The sequence below is a fragment of the Ziziphus jujuba genome, chromosome 6 (assembly GCF_031755915.1).
Source record: "Ziziphus jujuba cultivar Dongzao chromosome 6, ASM3175591v1".
NCBI lineage: Eukaryota > Viridiplantae > Streptophyta > Magnoliopsida > Rosales > Rhamnaceae > Ziziphus > Ziziphus jujuba.
In genome coordinates, this window is record NC_083384.1 from 11,535,857 (window position 1) to 11,557,927 (window position 22,071).

The 22,071-nt window shown below is 34.9% G+C and overlaps 1 protein-coding gene and 1 pseudogene across 1 annotated transcript; both read right to left on the reverse strand.

Annotated features, from left to right (window-relative positions):
* On the reverse strand, positions 1 to 6,132 carry LOC132803997 (probable LRR receptor-like serine/threonine-protein kinase At3g47570; annotated as a pseudogene).
* A 10,586-nt stretch (positions 6,133 to 16,718) lies between these two features.
* LOC132803998 (probable LRR receptor-like serine/threonine-protein kinase At3g47570) lies at positions 16,719 to 19,988 on the reverse strand. Its single transcript, XM_060817877.1, has 2 exons — positions 17,387 to 19,988; positions 16,719 to 17,196 (listed from the first exon to the last, which is right to left on the reverse strand). Exons 1-2 carry the CDS (start codon positions 19,986 to 19,988, stop codon positions 16,769 to 16,771), a joined length of 3,030 nt encoding a protein of 1,009 aa, XP_060673860.1. The 3' UTR covers positions 16,719 to 16,768.
* Positions 19,989 to 22,071: the final 2,083 nt, after the last annotated feature.

Consider the following 22,071-nt stretch of genomic DNA (forward strand, 5'->3'; position numbering starts at 1 on the left):
CTAAAACCTTTTCAAATTCTTACTCTTCTTGCATTTGAGATATGATTCTCTAATTGCTTGCATTTTGTTGACCACCGTGTTCATAATCATCCGCTCTCCTGGTGAGTGTCTGGAGCACATAACTCCAATTTGCATCACTGAAACCAAACAATCTGTTGTTCTTCTTCCAACATTGACTTGGCGATTGACATAGTTCACTGCTATCTCTTCAATGTCATTTTCATTTTCCTCATCTTCGTCATCTCCTAAGAGCAACGAAGGATCTACTATATCCATGACATGATTAGGCAAAGTCACTGCCACAAACTGCTGAATGCTCATACCATCTTTGAACATATCATCAGTGGGTCTTTTTCCTATGAACAACTCCAGCAGAAGTATCCCATAGCTATAGCTATCTCCAAGTACGGAAATTTGGCCTCCCATTCCATATTCTACAGTTCAATAAATTTATTAGGATGTCAAATCAATTAAGTTATGGATATCAATAAATTAAGTAGGAGGAGAAAAGAAACTACACTTTTATTCCACATATTGTTGCCTTTGGATCAGCAACTTTGCAGTAGTGTACTTTTGGCTTAAGAAGTAAGAAAAAAAAAAAAAACTTACCGTAATCAAAAGACAAGATTTTCTCATTTGGGGATCAAAATTCATACCTGGAGGAATGTACCCAATAGAACCCCTGAGTGCCATTGACATTGTCTGGTCTTCTGCAAGAATATTTGATGCTTCAAAGAGGATCTTTGCTAGTCCAAAGTCACCAACATGGGAAACCATATCTTCATCAAGAAGAACATTACTTGGCTTTAGATCACAATGAACTATAGGTGTTTCACAATCGTGATGAAGATAACCCAAAGTAGAAGCAACATCGATGGCTATGTTCAGTCTCTGAATAAGGCTTAATCTCTTATTCAGGTGTTCTTCATTGTCTCTTGGATGCAGCCACTGGTCCAAACTTCCATTGGCCATGAACTCGAAAACTAGACTTTTGAATTCATTACCTTGGTGGTCAATGCTTGAGCAAGCATTTATGATTTTAAGAAGATTACGGTGTCTTATACTTTGCAAAGCATTGCACTCATCAAGGAAGCTCCTGGAGGTCCTTGTTGCTTAAGGTTTAATACCTTTATCGCCACCATTTTGTTATCTCTAGAGAGAACTCCTTTATATACAGAACCAAAACTCCCTGAACCAATCAGATTGTTCTCAGAGAACCCATTTATGGATTCAAAAAGATCCAAGTAAGAGATATTTGATTGCTGATCCTTAGTAGAAGATTTAGTAACAGGCCTCCTTATGGTATAATCAACCAAAAAGGACAGCATAACTGCTAACAATATAGCAGCACAAATTACTGGGACTACCACCTTCTGAGTAAATATTTTTTTTGTTGAATTGCGCTTTTTCTTAAGGCATGGAGGTAAAAGCAGTTTCGGGATGCCACCACAGAGCTTATCATTTCCAAGAGCCGAAACTGCAGTAGCATTTGAAAAAATCCCTTGACTTGGCAATTCTCCCTCAAAATTATTATGAGAAAGATTGAGAAATTTAAGTGTTGAAAGTTGGCCGAGAAATTTTGGAATCAGCCCGGATAAGTTATTGCGCGAAACATCCATTTCTTCCAAACCTCTTAGACTTTCCAGAGTCTGAGGAATTGTACCTTCAAATTCATTGCCCTCCAAATGCAAGCGTGCCAAGCTAATACATTTTCCAAGGTTGATAGGCAACTGACCAGATAACTTGTTTTCTGATAAATCCAACTCCTCAAGATTTACACCCACTTCGGATGGTAAGGAACCGCTTAAGGAATTTTGAGACAGTGACAAAGATATTGTAAGGGAAGAAAGACCGATGACCTCTCTGGGAATGTTACCACTGAGACTGTTACTGGAAAGGTTAAAGATCATCAAATATGTGCAGTTTCCTAGACTTTGAGGTATGCTTCCCTCAAATTTGTTCTCCTCCAAAAAGAGAACGCTTAATGAAGTTAAGTTACCCAAGGAAAAGGGTATTGACCCAGAAAACATATTTCCTCTCAAGTAAAGTCCTTGCAACTTGTGAAATTTCCCTATTACTTCAGGGACTGTCCCTCCTAACTGGTTATTTTCCAATCCAAGATCGGTCAAGTTGACAAGATTTCCGATCCCGTTTGGAATACTTCCGTGTAAGAAATTCCCCCCTAAGAGTTAATCTGCTCATATAAGATGAAAGGTTAGCTATGGATTCAGGAAGTTTTCCTCCTAAATTATTGTAGGCCAGACCCAACACCTCCAAAACGGTACAATTAGCCAATGAACTTAGAAAATAAAGGCCATCGGATTTTCCATTTCCAAGAATATTATTATCAAAATTGAGTCTGTATAAGTTTTGCAAGCTACATACATTCTCTGGCAATGTCTGTGACACCCCGTCCCAAAGTACAACGGAAATTTTCCAACTTTGACCGTTGACCGTTGACCGAAGGGGTCAAAAGTTGACTTTTTGACTTGGATGGAATTCTAGGTTGACTGAGGTACCGTTACGAAGTACATGTTGGCACGAGTTCGTAGACTAGTAGCACGTCGAAAACGGAGCTACGGTTTGAAAGATATGAGCAAAACAAGTTGGGGTCCAAACTGTCCAAGGGTGCTGGGGTTGACTTTTTATTCATGCAAAGTTGAGCTTTGACTCATGCACGGTTGTGAAGTACTCGTCGATACGAGTCCGTAGACTGGCGGCATTTCCGATTCGAACATGTGGTTTGAAAGTTATGGACCTGTAGAGTTTTTCAAATACTGTATTATTTTAATATTATATTTTAAACGTGTAACGATGTGCCACGTGTGACTTAATAAATGTGACCATGTGTCACCATGTTGAGATGCCACATGTCAACCATGCTTAATACCATATTATTTTATTATTGTTATTTTATATAATAATATTATTTTTAATATTATTTAATTATTTTATTTTATTTTATTTTATTTTTATTTCTTTTCTTTTTTCTTTTTTTTTTTCTTTTCCCCCACGTGGGAAAAAAGGGCCAAGCTCACCTCCTCCCTTCTTCTTTCTTCTTCTTCTTCCTCCTTCTTCTTCCTTTCCCTTCCTTTCTCCCTCTCGGGTTCTTGCCGTATTTTTTAATTCCAGCCACCACCTTGTTACACGTGCCGGCCAAAGAGGAGCGGAGGGAGGAGGTGAGCTTGGCCCTAAAATTTTCCGGCCACCGAACGTCGGACGCGCCCAGATCGAGCCGGCGAAGCTCGACGGTCGGAGTTTTTCTCTCTCCTTGATTTGTGTGTTTTCCAGCCAACCCAGCTCACCCTATACCTCTATCCCACCATTTTCGACCCCTCTGAGTCCATTTCCGGGGTTAGATTGTCCAAAATCCCCACCGTTTGAGAGATCCATCAAGTTTAAACTCGGCCGAAGCTTTCCGGCCACTGCCGGTTGAATTGAGCTCAATGAAGGTCGGTAATGTGATCCTCATCTCACAAGCTTTCCATAGACATATAATTTGTTAATTTTGGTTAACGTTTGTGTTAGACCCCCCGGGTACCGGGTATTATTTACCCGAATAAAATATTAATTTATTTGACTGTGTGTGAATCGTTGTTCTAGGAGCACGTGTGCATCGTGGAATTGATCCCATGGAGGATCTTAGGTTAATTGTGTGCTCCAGGTGAGTGACCCACCTTTAAAAATATTTTGGGACAATTAATTATATTTATTTGGCGTTAAATTGATATCTGGAATTATGCTCATGTGGTGGAAATTTAATTATAATTGTGGAAAAATATTATTTTATAAGTACGTATATATTTATTGGTGCTAAATGGAATTTTGGGTTATTAAGAAATCCCCGATTTTTATTATTGTGATTTAATTGTACTTATTACACATGAGCAAGGTATTTTCTTAAATTAATTGTGTCTGGATTTTTTATATTATTTTTTTGGGCATAATTGGTTTAAATATTTTAAGGAAAATATTGTTTAAATTGGTGACTTCAAATTTGATAATTATGCCCGTGGAATATTATTTGATGGATTTTGTGATTTGAGAAAATTATTGGTATATTGTTATCAATGGTTTCGTACCGAAAATGCTAAAGGAAAATGTGGGATGGTGAATTTGAAAACTGGTGTATTTCCCACGGTGATTTTTTGGAAAATCGGTACGATAATAATTAATTTAATAATTATTTTAGACGCACTCATACAGTATTGGTGTTCTGGCTATATATGTGGTTAGCACGCAAGTTATTATGTCTCCCGTGAGTTGCCATTGGACCGAGGGCAGGCAAGTTTTATATAATGCACATAGCCGCCCCCCTCCGTGGCCGGGATGACGGTTTCAGCAGCGGCGCTGTCGGGACGCCGAAGCGCCATATGCAAGTTTCTCTCTTTAACCTCCCCGCCAGTCGGTGCTCGGGACGCTGGGTATCGAAGGGCATCACTGGTATATGGTGTGGTGCGTCAAGTATAAATTTTCGGATAGAAATTTCAAACCCTAAAGTGTTCAAAAATTATTTATTATATTTTATTACATTTTATTTATATTTGGGTTATTTAATTATTATTTATTAAATTAATTGATCCCTTAATTTTCAGGAAGTACGAATAACGGGTTTTGTGAAATGTTTTAAAAGGGGAACATTTCCAACGGAGTGAATAGTGAGGGTTTTGAGAGAAAATATTACTTTCAAATGTTTATTATTTATTTATTTATTTATTTGTTGGTATTAATTAAGTTCCTTTATTTGTTATATTACTAATATTAAAAGTGTTCAGTAGATAGGGTAACTCACTGAAATGATTAGCATCTCATATTTTTAAATTTCGTTCCCCTAGGTCCAGGTTGGGAGACATTGATCGTCCGGGACGAGCCCGACGTCTCAATTCATTGCCGAAAGTCCAAGAAGTATTTCTTCCCTTTTTCCTCTTCATCTTGTATTACTTCTTTATCTGTCATCGTATAAATTTTATATTTATTTGTATAATGCTCTACATACTGTATTGGATATTTAGTTATTAATTATGCACTGATTTACTGTTATTTATTTCGAAGTGCTGCAATTTGTGGAATTATATTGTAGTAACGTGGGAGGAATAAGGGGATGTTTATAGAAGTGTATTTTCGGTGAAGGAAATTTGTGGTAAGTCCAACCCTTAGGGGAGGTTCTGCCGGATTTTCCATTGGAGGGTCCGGTAGGGTTTCCCTGGGATCAAGGCTTGTCTAGGGTTCCAATGAGGAATTTTGGATGGATCCTGACAATGTCCCATTGAGATAATTTTCAGCAAAATCAAGCACCTCAAGTTTAGAACTATTTGACAAAGATTTGGGAATATGGCCCGTAAATCTGTTAACTCCACCAGCAAATATTTCGAGATTAGGCATAGTAATGCCAACATCTGGTGGTAGATTTCCATGCAGCTGGTTCATAGCAACTGTGTAAATGAATATGGAAGAAATATTATAAATTGAAGAAGGGACTGTACCTGAAAGATGATTATCCCAGACCTGAAATATTCCCAAGCCTGTTAGACGACCCAGTTCTTCAGGTATGCTTCCTTGAAATTTATTTTTGCCAAGAGTTAAATCATACAGAGAAGAGAAATTCCCTATCCAAGGTGGGATCGTCCCAATGAAATTGTTTCCACCAATATTAAATATAACCATTTTTGACAATGAACTCAACTGGACAGGAACTGAACCAATAAGCTTGTTGCTATGCACATGAAAAGTTGTTAGCTCTTTACAGTGAGTTACATTTGTAGGAATCTTCCCTCCAATGTAATTGTATGTCAAATTGAGATGCTACAGATGCAGAAGACGACCGATTTCTTGAGGAATTTCACCGCACAAGCTGTTGTTTACCAGGTTGATTCCGGTGAGATAAGTGAGATTTCCAATTGAAGGTGGGATTGAACCAGCCAGCTTTAGAGAATGCAGGTTCAAAATCATGACGCGTTTGGTTGATGGGTCTCATGTAATGCCAACCCAGTTGCAGAAATGGATGGAATCGTTCCAGGAGTTCATGATTCCTAGAGGATCTTGGATTATCCTACTCTTCAAGTCTAGTAAAGCTAAACGATCAGTTTCATTTCCATAACTGGGTAAGGACGCTGATACTAAAATCGCGTTCATGCAGAAAAGAATAATCCCACAACCAAAAGATATGGGAAAAATCAACTTGCAATTAAAACATGAATGCTTCATGGATATCAGTTTATGGAATCGACATAGGAAGATTTCAAGTACACCAAAATCTCTAAAAATCCGAAACCAGTTTTGATGTTCAACAATGTAAGAATAACAAAAATTTCTTATATTAGGTGAAGAAGATATTGATTGCTTGCAGGATCAGTACTAGAAAGAAAAATGGTAGCTCTAGTTGGTACGACTATTTATTGAAATATCAAGTTGGGATATGGTTGTAATCAAGGTTTCAAAAATTGAAAATTTCCACCATATTTCACAGATATTTCAATTTTTCTATGAGGTGGATAGGAAATTTAGATTCCAAAATGGAAACGGGTAAAATTTCCATCAAAATTTTTGATATTTTCACAAAATATTCCATTGAAATTCTGTCAAATATCCACATAAATTCTTTCACAATTTTGTCAAAAAATCTTTAATTTTCATAGAAATTTCCAAAATTTCAACTGGCATCTTTTTCTTGTAGTAGTGGGTGTATGGGAGAGGATCCCCCTTGATATGCAAAAAGATAGTAATCATTTATTTGAATTTGATGGAGAACTCGCAGCTTGTAGGACCCCTTTGAAGAAAATAAGGAGCTCTAGATGGTATGGATATTTAATGAATTTAATTAAGGAGGGAAAATATCAACTACTTAGCCAATGATATTTCTAAGTTTTTTTCAGTATGTTTGACTGTTTCACAAAAGGAAAAAGACTGTGTCTTTGATTACATCCACTACAACAAAGTATAGTAACATAAGGCCCTACAAGTAATTAAACCTCTTTGTATAACACGATGTAAACCTCTAACATTTGTTGAATTATGTTCTAGCATTATTCATTCTTTTTTTTTTATTTGTATTCGGATTTGGCCTAAAGAATTTTTTTCTTTTTTTCTTTTTATTTTTTAAAAGAAGTTTAAAACAGCTTATTATCATCTTGTTTGGCCCTGTCTATGTCGATTGAGACCCTTAATATATTGAATTTTTTCATTTTTATTTTGAGAGCTTTAATGGAAATCAGACCAAACTAGAGCCCTAAAATGAATTCATATTTTCATTCAAAATGTAACATTTATGGATATACATTCTATTCACAGGCTAGAAGATTTTATGATTTGTTCTCAACACAATAGTTGGAATTGCCACTCATTAAGGACAGAAAAATAGAGTTCCCTTGTTTTCTAGGTACTTCTTTAATGGAAAAATAGTGTAGATGAATGTGATAGAACAAGCTAAAACAAATACTTAACCACTACATATTACATTTACATACAAATTCAGATAATTTAGTATGGATGAAGCTATTGTGATAAGGTAACAACGAAAACCTATTCATATCCTTACTTTTCTTGCATTTGATATATGATTCTCTAATTGCTTGCATTTTGTTAAAGTCTTAAATGCTTGCTCGAGTATCGATTTTCAAGGTAAAGATTTCAAAGCTCTAGTTTATGAGTTTGTGCCAAATGGAAGTTGGAAAAGTCGGTTGCAACCAATTCCTAGAGGAGGAGATATAGATGGTGAATTGAGGATGTCTAGTCTTCTACAAAGATTAAAAAATTGCCATTGATGTAGCCTTTTCTTTGGATTATCTTCAACACCACTGCCAAATACCAATTGTTCACGATGATATAAAACCAAGTAACATTCTCCTTGATAATGATCTGACTGCTCATGTGGGTGATTTTGGATTGGCAAATCCTCTAATATATCTCCACAGAATCAAAGCAGGTCAGTTGGATTAAAAGAGATTGTTTGCTATGCTGCACCAGGTAATTTATTAGTTTACTCTAATTTGTTATACTCAATCTCTTTCTACATTTTATTTTTCTCATATGAAAATGGAAAGCTATAGATTTTTTTTGTTTTTCATAATAAAAGCCCAAAATTGTATAAAAAGCATGACAACACAACTTGATCATAAAAAAAGAAAAAGAAAAAAAGAAGAGAATATATATACATATATATATACTTCTATAGTTTATATGGTTAGCATAATCAAATCAACAACTTCTGTAGAATCTGGCATGGGAAGTTGTGTTTGGATATATGGTGATGTATACAACTATTGGATACTCTTGTTAGAGATGTTCACAGGGAAGAGTCTGACAGACAACATGTTTAAAGATGGACTGCATCTCCATAGTTATGTTAAGATTGCATTACCTGACCATATATCAGAAGTTTTACATCCACTGTTTCTAGTAGGAGGAGTTGGAGAAGAAGATGAAGCAAACAGGTTCATGGAGGGACAGAGCAAAAAGGACCAAATGCAGGATTGCTTGTCTTCAATACTTGGAATTGGAGTTTCTTGTTTAGTGGAAACACCTAGAGAGCGAATGGACATCAATAATGCTATCAATGAGTTAAAGTTAATAAAAGCTATGCTGATTCCTTTGATGGAATAAAGCTTCTGCTATATATTGTGGTTGCTTGCATAGAAATTAAAAACTAGATTGGAGTTCCTTCCTTTATTCGAATGAATAAAGCTCAATGTCTTTGAAAAAAATTATTCCTATTTCTCATTCTTAACTTTATCCTGTTGATGGCTAAATTAAACCCAGTACTTTAATCCATGGTCTCACCAAGCAACAACGTTTTAGTCAGATTTCATGAAATTTTTTATACAGTAAAAAAAAAAAAAAAAAAAAAAGTGGGGGGGGGGGGGGGGGAACAGGCTACTAATACTTCATTGACATATTCTAAGGATATCAGTAAGGATATTAATTATTTGGTGTTTAAATTTGACAATCATTGTTCTGGTTGTCACCATGGTTTATTTAGCTTATTAGTTGTTTACTCCATATGTGCTCAAGTACTTAAAATCTGTATTTTAGTTTAAAAAGTTAATATACCAAAAAAAAAAAAACAGTTTTTTTAACACATGGCCAAACAGGCTTGAAGATTTTATGATTTCTTCTCATGCTGATGTCTGGATATAGTCTGTACGAATACAACATAGACATATTAAGTTGAAACTAACTGACTAGGACTGAAAAGCAAAGTTCTTTGTTTTCTAAATACTTATTTCATGGCAAAAATAGTGTAGATGAATGTGATATAACAAGCTAGCGGAAAGAGTGCTTAGAAGATCCGACCATTATAAATTACATACAAATTCAAATACCTTATCAAGAAGGGAAGAAGCAATTGTGATGGGGTAACAACTAAAACCTATTCATATTCTTATTCTTGCATTCGAGATATGATTCTCTAAAATGCATTTAAATTTGTTGTGTGGAAAGCACATGTTGGTGTTACAGTAAGCCTTGTTAACTGTTGACCCCGACCGGCATGAGTTAGGTGTAATTAATTGAAAAATCGGTGGTCTCAATTGATTTTCATTTTATTTTCAGAGTTTTGATTGAAATCGGACCAAACTAGAGCTCTAAAATGTGTTATGTTTTCATTCACAGGCTTGAACATTTTATGATTTGTTCTAATGCAGCCATCTTATGAACAATATGTACAGAACACAACATAAACATACAGACCAAGGACCAAAAAACAGAGTTCTCCGGCTTTTCTAAATAATAATTTCATGGAAAAATGGTATAGGTTTTAATTTTATTTTATTTTTTAATGGTGACAGAACAGTGTAGTTGAATGCCATAGAACAAGCCAAAAGAAAAAGTGCTTCAAAATCCAGGCATTATATTTATATATTTGCATGCAAATTCATATTCTTATACTTTAGTCTTCTTGGATTTGAGATATTTGTATATTTAGATGCAAATTCATATTCTTATAAAGATGAAGCTATTGTGATAAGGTGACAACTAAAACCTATTCATATTCTTTAGTCTTCTTGGATTTGAGATATGATTCTCTAATTGCTTGCATTTTGTTGACAACCACATTCGTAAGCATCCGCTCTCCCAGTATTAATTTTGAGCACATGACTTGAATTTGCATCATTGAAACCAAACAATCATTTTTTGTAACACCCCGTTCCAAAGTACATCGGAAATTTCTCAAGTTGACCGAAGTTGATCGGGTTTGATCGTCGTTGACCGAGAAGGATCAAATTTTGACTTTTTGACTTGGCAAGGATTCTAGGTTGACTGAGGCACCGTTGTGAAGTACGCATCAACCCAAGTTCTTAGACTAGTAGCACGTCAAAAACAGAGTTATGGTTTAAAAGTTATAGGTAAAACAAGTTGAGGTCCGAACTATTCGACGGTGCCAAAGTTGACTTTTTATTCTTGTGGAAATAAATTGTAGTAAAGGGTGAGGAATAAGGTAGTATATATAGAAGTGTGTTTTCTGTGTAGAAAATTTTGTAGTAAGTCCTACCCTTAGGGGAGATGCTACCGAATTTTCCAATGAAAGGTTCGGTGGTGTTTTCCTGGGATCAAGGCTTGTCTAAGGTTTCAATGAGGGATCTTTGACGGGTCCTGACATTTGTTCTTCTTCAACCTTGACTTGGCGATTGACTTTAATGATTACTTTCTTTTCAATGTCATTTTCATTTTTCTCACCATCATCATCTTCAAAGAGCAATGAAGGATCAACTATATCCACGACATGGTTAGGCAAAGCCACCTCCACGAACTTTTGAATGCTTAAACCGTCTTTGAACATATCATCAGTGGGTCTTTTTCCTGTGAACAACTCTAGCAAGAGTATCCCATAGCTATAGAAATCTTTAAGTAAGGAAACTTGACCTCCCATGCCATATTCTACAGTTCAATAAATTCATTATGATGTCAATTCCATAGGTGCTAAGAATGAATAAATTAACTAGTAGTTGAAATGAGAGTGCATTATTTTTTTTTTTCACACATTACTCTTTTTAGGTCAGTAACTTCTCAAACATATAATTTTGGCTTAAGAAGTAAAAGGTTATGGTAATCAAGAGGTAAGAGTTATACCTGGCGAAATGTAGCCAATAGACATTTCTCACATTTCTCAATCCTATACACATTTCTCAATTTTCCTAGTGTATCAGGAACTGTCCCAATGAGATCATTTTGAGCAAAATCAAGCACCTCATGTGCAGAACAATTTGACAATGATATTGGAATATGGCCTGTGAGTTTGTTAACTCCGCCAGCAAATACTTTGAGATTAGGAAGAGTAAGGCCAATGTCTTATGGTAAATTTCCATGCAGCTGGTTCGCTGTAAATGTGAAATAGAAAAAACATGTAAGAATCCAGAAAGAAGTTCAAAAGAGGACCCAGAAAGAAATTCAAAAGAGGTGGGCCTACATTTGAGGAGAGTTTTAGAGAAAAATATAAATCAAATGAAAGCCCACCTTCCATCACCTTTTATAATAGATGGTAATTCAACACCTCTCCCATACATCCACTATTATTAAGTCTATAAACAGCTCTGATTGGGTTCACATCATTTCTTCCCCCCTAGAATATCCCTGTCCTTGAGGATGAAGTCAATCTGGCAATATCTAGGAACCTAGTGCTGTAACGTGCTGGCTTGGATTCAAAAATGCCTGGGGGTCGCTGAAATTGACTATTAACAAGCTGAGTGGAGGTGCGCATGCATTTAGCATCGAGTCCAGTGACATACTTTTACTATTGGGGCCTACTAAAGACTGGACCAATGGCTGATGAGGTAAGTGCAACACTAACTGAATAAGTTGACCTAGAAGGCTCTTGGATGCTTAGAAAAGAAATTGTTTCCAAAAGCTGAAGTGGAAGAAAATCCATATCCTGAGACAATTGGTGATTTGGAATTATTGTCAACTCCACCTACAGTTCAATTATGAATACTTCATGGTTTGTTTTTTTTTTTTGTTTTTTTTTGGGATGTAGATTTTTGGTACACCAAAGATGCCAGTTTGATATGCAAAAAGATAGTAGCATTAAAAAGTATCATATATTTGAATTTGATGGAGAACTTGCAGCTTGTAGGACCCCCATTGAAGTAAATAAGGACCTGTTGATGGTATGGATATCTAATGAATTTAATTATGGAGGGAAAGTATCAACTACTTGGCCAATGACTTTTCTAAGTTTTTCAGTTTGTTTGACTATTTCACAAGGAAAGAAAAAGAAAGTGTCTTTTATTAGATCCACTAAAACAAAGCATAGTAACACAAGGCCCTACAAATAATTAAACCTCTATGTGTAACACGATATAAACCTCTAAAATTTGTTGAATTATGTTCTAGCATTATTCATCTTCTTTTTTTAATTTTTTTTATTTGTACTTGGATTTAACCTAAAGAATTTTTATTTTTTTAAAAAGGTTTAATACTGCTTATTATCATCTTGTTTGGCCTTGTCTATGTCAATTGAGACCCTCAATATATTGAATTTTTTTCATTTTTTATTTTTATTTTTAGAGCCTTAATTGAAATCGGACCAAACTAAAGCTCTAAAATGAATTAATATTTTGATTCAAAATGTTACATTGTAAATTGATAAGTGAGTTTTAGCTCACTTATTTAGTCTTCTATAGCTTGATTATTTATGGAAAACTCAAGCATTTATTGTTATTTTGATATATTTTTGTGTTCTTCTGTAGGTGAGCTTTAAAATAAAATTAAAGGTAATTTTTTTGTGGTTTTTAAAGCTTTGGAGATCACCTTGGGGAGGAAGAAGGCTCACCATATCTAAACCAAGTCAAACATGCCACTCATTATTGAAGACTTTCAAAATGTTGACTTTCTATGCCTTTACTTCTAATTTTGACTTTTATTGACTTTGGTCAAATGTGAGCTTTAATGAGAACATGTGCAAGGCATGTATCTTTAGTGTAGAGATTTGCATATGGAAATCATGTGACCTCATTTAAAATAGGCATGTGAAAGCCATGTGCACATCTAGGACCCTTTGATCTTGATCCAATGGTTGGAATTAACCAAAAAGGCTAGGGATTTGGAAGGCTTGGTTTTTAAAAGAGGCTTGGTAGGAAAAAGGTGGAGCCACCATTGTGGATAGCTTGGAGAAGCACTAGAAAGCAACACACCCAATTTAGAGGGAGAAAGAGCAAAATCTAGAGAAAGAAAGCTTGGGCTTGGAAGACGATTGAAGACTAAAGAGATTCTACTGCAAGATTCCTCCTCCTTTGAGTTTTCTCTATCTTTTATTACTCTCTAAATTGTATTTCTATATATATTGTGTTTGACGTGGGTTTAATGATGAATATATATTTTATTTTGGATTTGGTTGATATTTTGCACGTGGATTGCTAGATTTACTATCTAGGGTGTTGATGGAACTTTTATTTGGATTGTAATTGAATGGTGGTTGATTATTATTGTGCAATCCTATTCTTTTCTTGTGTATTCCTTGGATTTAATGTTTGAATATGCCTAATTAGATTGGAAATCAATTGGGTATTGGGTAGATCTATAAATTTCACCTTGGGAAAGGGTTATTTAATGGATTTGTCACTAGGATTATACAGCCCATGTTTTAATTAGAGTTGGAAAGCTTAATTAAGAAGTGAGTAACCTAGAAAGGGGAATTAATGCATGACATTTTAGGTTAATTTAGGAAGGGATTCTTGAATTTCCACTAATCATCCATAGATTCTAATTTTCCTAAGGATAGGAAGTTGGATGCAATTAGAAACCTTTTGGTTAGAATTAAGGATAGAAATCCAATAGTAATCACCCAAAGTAAGTTCAATTATGGGAAGAATAAGAGGAAAATTACTATCCATAGAGCTTTAGATCATAATATTTGCCATTTCCATTACTTGTGTGTGTTGTTTCTCTTGAGTTCTTATCCCACTATTTTAGTTTAATCTTAATATTAGTTTTAATTTTTGTTGACACTAGTTTTAAGTTAAATGGGGTGCTTAATTAAAAAGAATTAGTCAATAATTTTGGTACTTAGCAAAGTTTCTAACATCGATTCTCGAGGGAACGATACTCACTCATCACTTTATTACTTGTGCGACCCGTATACTTGCGGAATTAGCTCATCATATATATATATATATATATATACATTCTATTCATAAGCTAGAAAATTTTATAATTTGTTCTCAACACACTAACTGGAGTAAAGTTTGTTAAGAACACATACAAGCGTATATATTAAATTGCCACTCATTAAGGACAGAAAAACAGAGTTCCCCTGTTTTCTAGGTATTTATTTCATGCAAAAATAGTGTAGATGAATGTGATAGAACAAGCTAAAACAAAGATTCAATTACTATATATTACATTTACATACAAATTCAAATACGTACCAAGTACAAATGAAGCTATTGTGATAAGGTAACATCGAAAACCTATTCATATTCTTACTCTTCTTGCATTTGAGATATGATTCTCTAATTTCTTGCATTTTGTAAAAGTCTTAAATGCCTGCTCAAGTATCGATTTCAAGGTAAAGATTTCAAAGCTCTAGTTTGTGATTTTGTGCCAAATGGAAGTTGGCACAGTTGGCTGCAACCAATTCCTAGAGCAGGAGATATAGATGGTGAATGGAGGATGTTAAGTCTTCTCCAAAGATTAAAAATTACCATTGATGTAGCCTTTGCTTTGGATTATCTTCAACACCACTGCCAAATACCAATTGTTCAATTCTGCTTGATAATGATCTGATTGCTCATGTGGGTGATTTTGGAGTGGTAAATCCTCAAGTCTATTACCACAGAATCAAAGCAGCTCAGTTGGATTGAAAGAGACTGTTGGCTTTGCTGCACCAGGTAATTTACTAGTTTAATTTGTTATACTCAATCTCTTTCTACATTTTATTTTTCTCATATGAAAATATAAAACTATAGATTTTTTTGTTTTTCATAATAAAAGCTAAAAAGTAGGACAACACAACTTGATCATAAAAAAAAGTGAATATATATATATATATATGCACTTCTGGACTGTATATACTTAACATAATCAAATCCACAAGTTTTGTAGAATATGGCAGGGGAAGTTGTGTTTTAACATATGGTGATGTATACAGCTATGGGATACTCTTGTTAGAGATATTCACAGGGAAGTGTCCTACTGATGACATGTTTAAAGATGGATTGGATCTCCATAGTTATGTTAAGGTTGCAATACCTGACCATTTGTCAGAAGTTTTAGACCCACTGTTTCTGGTTGGAGGAGCTGGAGAAGAAGATGAAGCAAACAGGTTCGTTGAGGGACAGAGCAAAAGGGACCGAATACAGGACTGCTTGACTTCAATACTTGGAATTGGAGTTTCTTGTTCAGTGGAAACACTTAGAGAGAGAATGGACATTAATAATGCTGTCAATGAATTAAAGTTAATGAGGGCTGCGCTGATTCCTCTGATGGAATAAAGCTTCTGCTATACGTTGTGGTTGCTTGCATAGATTTTAAAAACTGGGTTAGAATTCCTTCCTTTACTCGAGTGAATAAAGCTCAATGTCTTTGAAGTAATTTATTTCTATTTCTCGTTCTTAACTTTATCCTGTTGATGGCTAAATTAAAACCCAGTACTTTAATCCGTGGTCTTACCAAGCAACAACGTTTTAGTCAGATTTCATCAAATTTTTTATAGAGTAAAAGAAAAAAAAAAAAAAAAAAGAAGGAAAACAGGCTATTAATACTTTATTGTCATGTTCTAAGGATGTCAGTAGGGCTATTAATACTTTCGTGTTTTAATTTGAGAATCATTGTTCTGGTTGTCACCATGGTTTATCAGCTTATTAGTTGTTTACTCCATATATGCTCAAGTACTTAAACTTGTTTTTTAGTTTTAAAAGATAACATACCCAAAAAACAGTTTTTTTAACACATGGCCAAACAGGCTTGAAGGTTTTATGATTTCTTATCATGCGGATATCTGGAATATTGTCTGTACAGAATACAACATAGACATATTAAGTTGGAACTGTCTGAATAGGATTGAAAAACAGAGTTCCCTATTTTCTAAATACTTATTTCATGGCAAAATTGTGTAGATGAATGTGATATAACAAGCTAGCAGAAAGAGTGCTTAGAAGATCCGATCATTATATATTACATACAAATTCAAATACCTTATCAAGAAGGGATGAAGCAATTGTGATGCGGTAACAACTAAAACCAATTCATATTCTTACTCTTCTTTCATTTGAGATATGATTCTTTAAAATGCGTTTAAATTTGTCGTGTGCAAAGCACATGTTACCCCTGACCTCGGCATCATTTAGTCACTATAGGCGTAATTAATTGAAAAATCGCTGGTCTCAATTGATTTTTATTTATTTTTCGGAGTTTTGATTGAAATGGGACAAATCTAGAGCTCTAAAATGTGTTATATTTTCATTCACACGCTCGAACGTTTTATGATTTGTTCTCACGCAGCCATTTGGGGAACAGTATGTGCAGAACGCAACATAAACATACAAACCAAGGACCAAAAAATAGAGTTCCCCAGTTTTTCCGAATAATTATTTCATGCAAAAGCAATGTGTTTTTCTTTTTTTTTCTTTTTTTTGGGGTGAAAAAATAGTGTAGTTGAATGCGATAGAACAAGTAAAAGTAAAGAGTGCATAAAAATCCAACCATTATATTTATATATTTACATGCAAATTCATATTTTTATTCTTTAGTCTTCTTGGATTTGAGATATTTATATATATAAATGCAAATTCATATTCTTATAAAGATGAAGCTATTGTGATAAGGTAACAACTAAAACCTATTCATATTCTTTAGTCTTGTAGGAATTGAGATATGATTCTCTAATTGCTTGCATGTTGTTGACAACTGCATTCATAAGCATTCGCTCTCCTGGTAAGAATTTTGAGCACATGACTCCAATTTGCATCACAGAAACCAAACAATCATTTGCTCTTCTTCGAGCCTTGACTTGGCGATTGACTTCATTGATTTCAGTCTCGTCAATGTCATTTTCATTTTCCTCACCATCATCATCTTCAAAGAGCAACGAAGGATCGACTATATCCATGACATGTTTGGGCAAAGCCATTGCAACGAACTGGTGAATGCTTAGACCATCTTTGAACATATCATCAGTGGGTCTTTTTCCTGTGAACAACTCTAGCAAGAGTATCCCATAGCTATAGATATCTCCAAGTATGGAAACTTGGCCTCCCATGCCATATTCTACAGTTCAATAAATTCATTACGATGTCAAGTCCATAGGTGCTAAGAATCAATAAATTAAGTAGTAGTTGAAATGTGAGTGCATTATTGTTTTTTCACACATTACTCCTTTTGGGTCAGTAACTTCTTAAACATATGCTTTTGGTTTAAGAAATAAAATGTTATGGTAATCAAAAGCTAAGATTTATACCTGGAGGAATATACCCAATAGAACCCCTTAGCAAAGCAGACATTGTTTGGTTTTCTGAGGGAATATCTGATGCTTCAAAGAGGAACTTTGCGAGTCCAAAGTCACCAACATGGGAAACCATATCTTCATCAAGAAGAACATTACTTGGCTTTAGATCACAATGAACTATAGGTGTTTCACAATCGTTATGGAGATAATCCAAAGCAAAAGCAGCATCAGTGGCTATGTTCAGTCTCTGGATAAGGCTCAACCTCTTATTCTGGCATTCTTCGTCGTCTCTTTGATGCAGCCACTTCTCCAAACTTCCATTGGCCATGAACTCGAAAACTAGACTTTTGAAGTCATTTCCTTGATGGTCAATGCTTGAGCAGGCAGAAATGATTTTAAGAAGATTGCGATGTCTTATGCTTCTCAAAGCATTGCACTCATTAAGGAAGCTTTTGGAAGCTCCTTGTTGCTGAAGGTTTAATACCTTAATCGCAACTATTTTTTTATCTCTAGAAAGAATTCCTTTATATACGGAACCAAAACTGCCTGCACCGATCAGATTGTTCTCAGAGAACCCATCTGTGCATTCAAAAAGATCTGAGTAAGACATACTCGATTGCCAATCATCTGTAGAAGATTTTGTAACAGGCCTTCGTATGGAATGACCAACCAAAATGCTCAATATAACTGCTAACAATACAGCAGCACAAGTTACAGGGACTACAACCTTCCGAGAAAATAATTTTCTTGTTGAATTGTGCTTTTCCTTGAGGCATGGAGTCAAAAGCAGTTTCGGGATGCCACCACAGAGCTTATCATTTCCAAGAACTGAAACTGCAGTAGCATTTGTAAAAATCCCTTCACTTGGCAATTCACCCTCAAAATTATTATAAGAAAGATTGAGAAATTTAAGAGTTGAAAGTTCAAGAAATTTTGGAATCAACCCAGATAAGTTATTGCGGGAAAGATCCATTTCTTCCAAGCCTCTTAGACTTTCCAGAGTCTGAGGGATTGCACCTTCAAATTCATTGCCCTCCAAATGCAGGCGTTCCAATCTAATACATTTTCCAAGATTGCTAGGCAACTCACCTGATAACTTGTTTTCTGATAAATCCAACTCCTCAAGATTTACACCCACTTCAGATGGTAAGGGACCGGTTAAGGAATTATGTGACAGTGACAAAGATACTGAAAGGGAAGAAAGACCAATAACCTCTCTGGGAATGTTGCCACTGAGACTGTTACTGGAAAGGTTAAGGGTCATCAAATATGTGCAGTTACCAAGACTTTGAGGTATGCTTCCCTCAAACCTGTTTTCCTCCAAAAAGAGAACGCTCAATGAAGTCAAGTTACCCAAGGAAAAGGGTATTGACCCAGAAAACTTATTTCCTCTCAAGTAAAGTTCCTGTAGCTTGTGAAACTTCCCTATTGCTTCAGGGACACTACCTCTTAACTGGTTATGTTCCAATCCTAGAAGGGTCAAGTTAACAAGGTTTTCAATCCCCTTTGGAATATTTCCATTTATGGAGTTATCCCTAATAGTAAATATGCGCAAATAGGATGAAAGGTTGGCTATGGAAGAGGGCAGTTTTCCTCCAAAATAATTGGTACCCATACCCAACACCTCTAGAACAGTACAATTAGGCAAAGAAGTGAGAAAATTCAGGTCACCAGCTTTTCCATATCCCAGCCTATTGATCTCAAAATTTATCCTACGCAGTTTTTGCAAGCTCCCTAGTGTTTCAGGGACTGAACCAGTGAGATAATTTTGAGAAAAATCAAGCATCTCAAGTGCAGAACAGTTTGACAATGATATTGGGATAGGGCCTGTAAGTTTGTTAACTGCACCGGCAAATACTTTGAGATTGGGAAGAGTAAAGCCAACGTCTGGTGGTAGGTTTCCATGCAGCTGGTTATCAGTAAAATGGAAATCGAACATGGAAGAAATATTATAAATTGAAGGAGGAACAATACCAGAGAGATTATTTTCAACGAGTTCGAATCTCCCCAAGCTTGTTAGATGGCCAAGATCTTCAGGTATGCTTCCTTGAAGATTGTTCTGGCGTAGTGAAAGTGAGTACAGAAAAGTGAAATTCCCTATCCAAGCTGGGATAGTTCCAGTAAGATTGTTCCTGCTAAGATCCAAGTGCACCAGTTTTGACAATGACCTGAACGGGACTGGAATTGACCCGCTAAGCTTGTTGCCAGATACAAGAAAATATCTTAGTTCTTTGCAGTGCGTTATATTTGTTGGAATCGTACCGCCGAAGGAATTGTACGATAAGTTAAGAAGCTGCAGTTGCAGAAGACGACCCATCTCTTGAGGAATTTCACCATGAAAACTGTTGTTCATCAGGTTGATTCCAGTAAGGTAAGTGAGATTTCCTATTGAAGGTGGGATAGAACCAGCCAGCTGTAGAGACTTGAGGTTCAAAACCATTACTCGTTGGCTTGATGTGTTGCATGTAATGCCAACCCAGTTGCAGAAATGGATGGAATGATTCCAGGAGTTCATGATTACGAGGGGATCTTGGATTATCTGATTCTTCAGGTCTAGTAAAGCTAGACGATCAGTTTCATTTCCATGACTGGGAGCTGAGGATGCAGATTCCATATGAACGTTCATGCATAAAAGAATGATCCCACATGGAAGGGATGCGGATAACATCCACCTAAAATTTAAATATGAATACTTCATGATATCATTCTTTTTTTTTTTTTTTTTTTTTTGGGATATAGATTTCAGATACAGCAAAGATGCCAGTTTGTTTTGCAAGAAGATAGAAGCATTAAAAAGTGTCAATATATTTGTAGGACCCCATTGAAGAAAATAAGGAGCTCTAGATGGTATCGAATGTCTAATGAATTTGCTTGTGGAGGGAAAATATCAACTACTGCCAATGACTTTTCTAAGTTTCTCATGTTGTTTGATTGTTTCACAAGAAAAGAAAATGAAAATGTTTTTGATTAGGTCAACTACAACAAAGCATAATAACACAAGGCGTACAATTAATTGAACTTCGACATATAATACGATATAAACCTCTAAAATTGTCGAATTATAGGGAATATTTCATCAATACCCCAAGGTTTCAACTAATTCCAAATCCATCCCTGTGGTTTCAAAAAAATCAAACACATCCTCTATCCTATCCTCAGGTATTTTCCGTTAAAATTAACTCATAAAGTATAAATTTTCACTCTCTTCCTCCTTAATGCCACCTTTTAGAAATCTTGGCCAGCTTATTGTTTGAATTTCCATTTTTCTTTTTTTTTAAGTAAAAATCTTCTCTCTTCTAACTTTTTCTTTCTAACTCTTCCTCTCTCACTTTCGTCAGGCCCAAAAATTAGGATTTTCAGAAACCCTGACCTCTTTCTGTGCAACTACAGTTTTATAGATTTCTTCAATTCTGGAAGCCCTTCAAAGGATTTCAGGAAATGGGTTTCCTTCTTTTTTTTTTGGCTTTTTACTTTTCTTTCCCCTATGTCTAACAAGCAGCAAACATTGCCGAAATTATTTTTTCCCAGAAAATCAACACTAGATGAAGAGTAATATTTGCGTAACATAACAAAGTACTGAAAGCTTCAACCTCTTGGAACGAAAATAAACATATTAATTGGAATATTCTATTTTCTTTGGCGGATTTGAATCACTTATATTTCACTAGTTCATCAGTTTTTGGAATACTTTTATTTGTATGCATTGAAGGAAAAGAGAGACTAAAATTGAAGTGTAGGGAGAAAGAGATTATGAGTTCCATAAACTGAACTGTTTAAAAAGAAAAAACTGTTTATAAAAAAAAAAAAAAAAAAACTCAGAGGATGAACTGGCAAGTTTTAACGTATGGCCAAAGTTCTCACTCTACATGATCACCTTTTCAAATTTTTTATATTATATTTTTAACATATCTATCTATATTTATTTGACAAATTATTTTATAAATTAATTATCAAGGGCATAAATACTAATTCAAAATTCCATATAGGATTAAAGTAACAGAGTTTAAACAGAGTGTAACAGCAAGTGGTGTGTTTGATTTTTTAAAAATCATAGGGATGGATTTGTAATTAGATGTAACCTTAGGAATGTTGATGAAACATTCTCTGACTTATATATGTTCTAACATTATTCATCTTCTTTTTATATGTTCTAACATTATTCAAGGGAGAAAAAAAAAAAAAAAAAGAACATTATTCATCTTCTTCTTTCTTTCTTTCATTTTTTTTTTTTTTAAACATCTTATTATCATCTTGTTTGGCCCTGGCTATTTCAATTGAGACCCTAAATATATATATATATATATATAATGAAATTTTTTTTCTTTTTTTAATTTTTAGAGCTTTAATCAAAATCGGACCAAACAAAAGAGCACAAAAATGAATTAATATTTTCATTAAAAATGTAAGATTTAAACATATACGTTCTATTGATCACAGGCTAGCAGATTTTATGATGCGTTCTCAAGACAATATCTGGAGTAAAGTCTGTTAAAAACACAACATAGACATATATATTAAATGGCCACTTATTAGGGACCCAAAGACAGAGTTCCCCTGTTTTCTAAGTACTTATTTCATGGCAAAACAGTGTAGTTCAATGGATAGAACAAGCAAAAAGAAAGTTTCAATTGCCATACATTACATTTACATACAAATTAAAATAACTTACCAAGTACAGATGAAGCTATTGTGATAAT

What these genes read in the sequence shown, in the direction of transcription:
- LOC132803998 (XM_060817877.1), bottom strand. Translation starts at nt 19,988, where the DNA reads ATGGAATCTGCATCCTCAGCTCCCAGTCATGGAAATGAAACTGATCGT. An exon ending in TATTGGGTATATTCCTCCAG is followed by an intron (nt 17,197 to 17,386) that starts GTATAAATCTTA and finishes ATTGAACTGTAG; the next exon opens with AATATGGCATGGGAGGCCAA.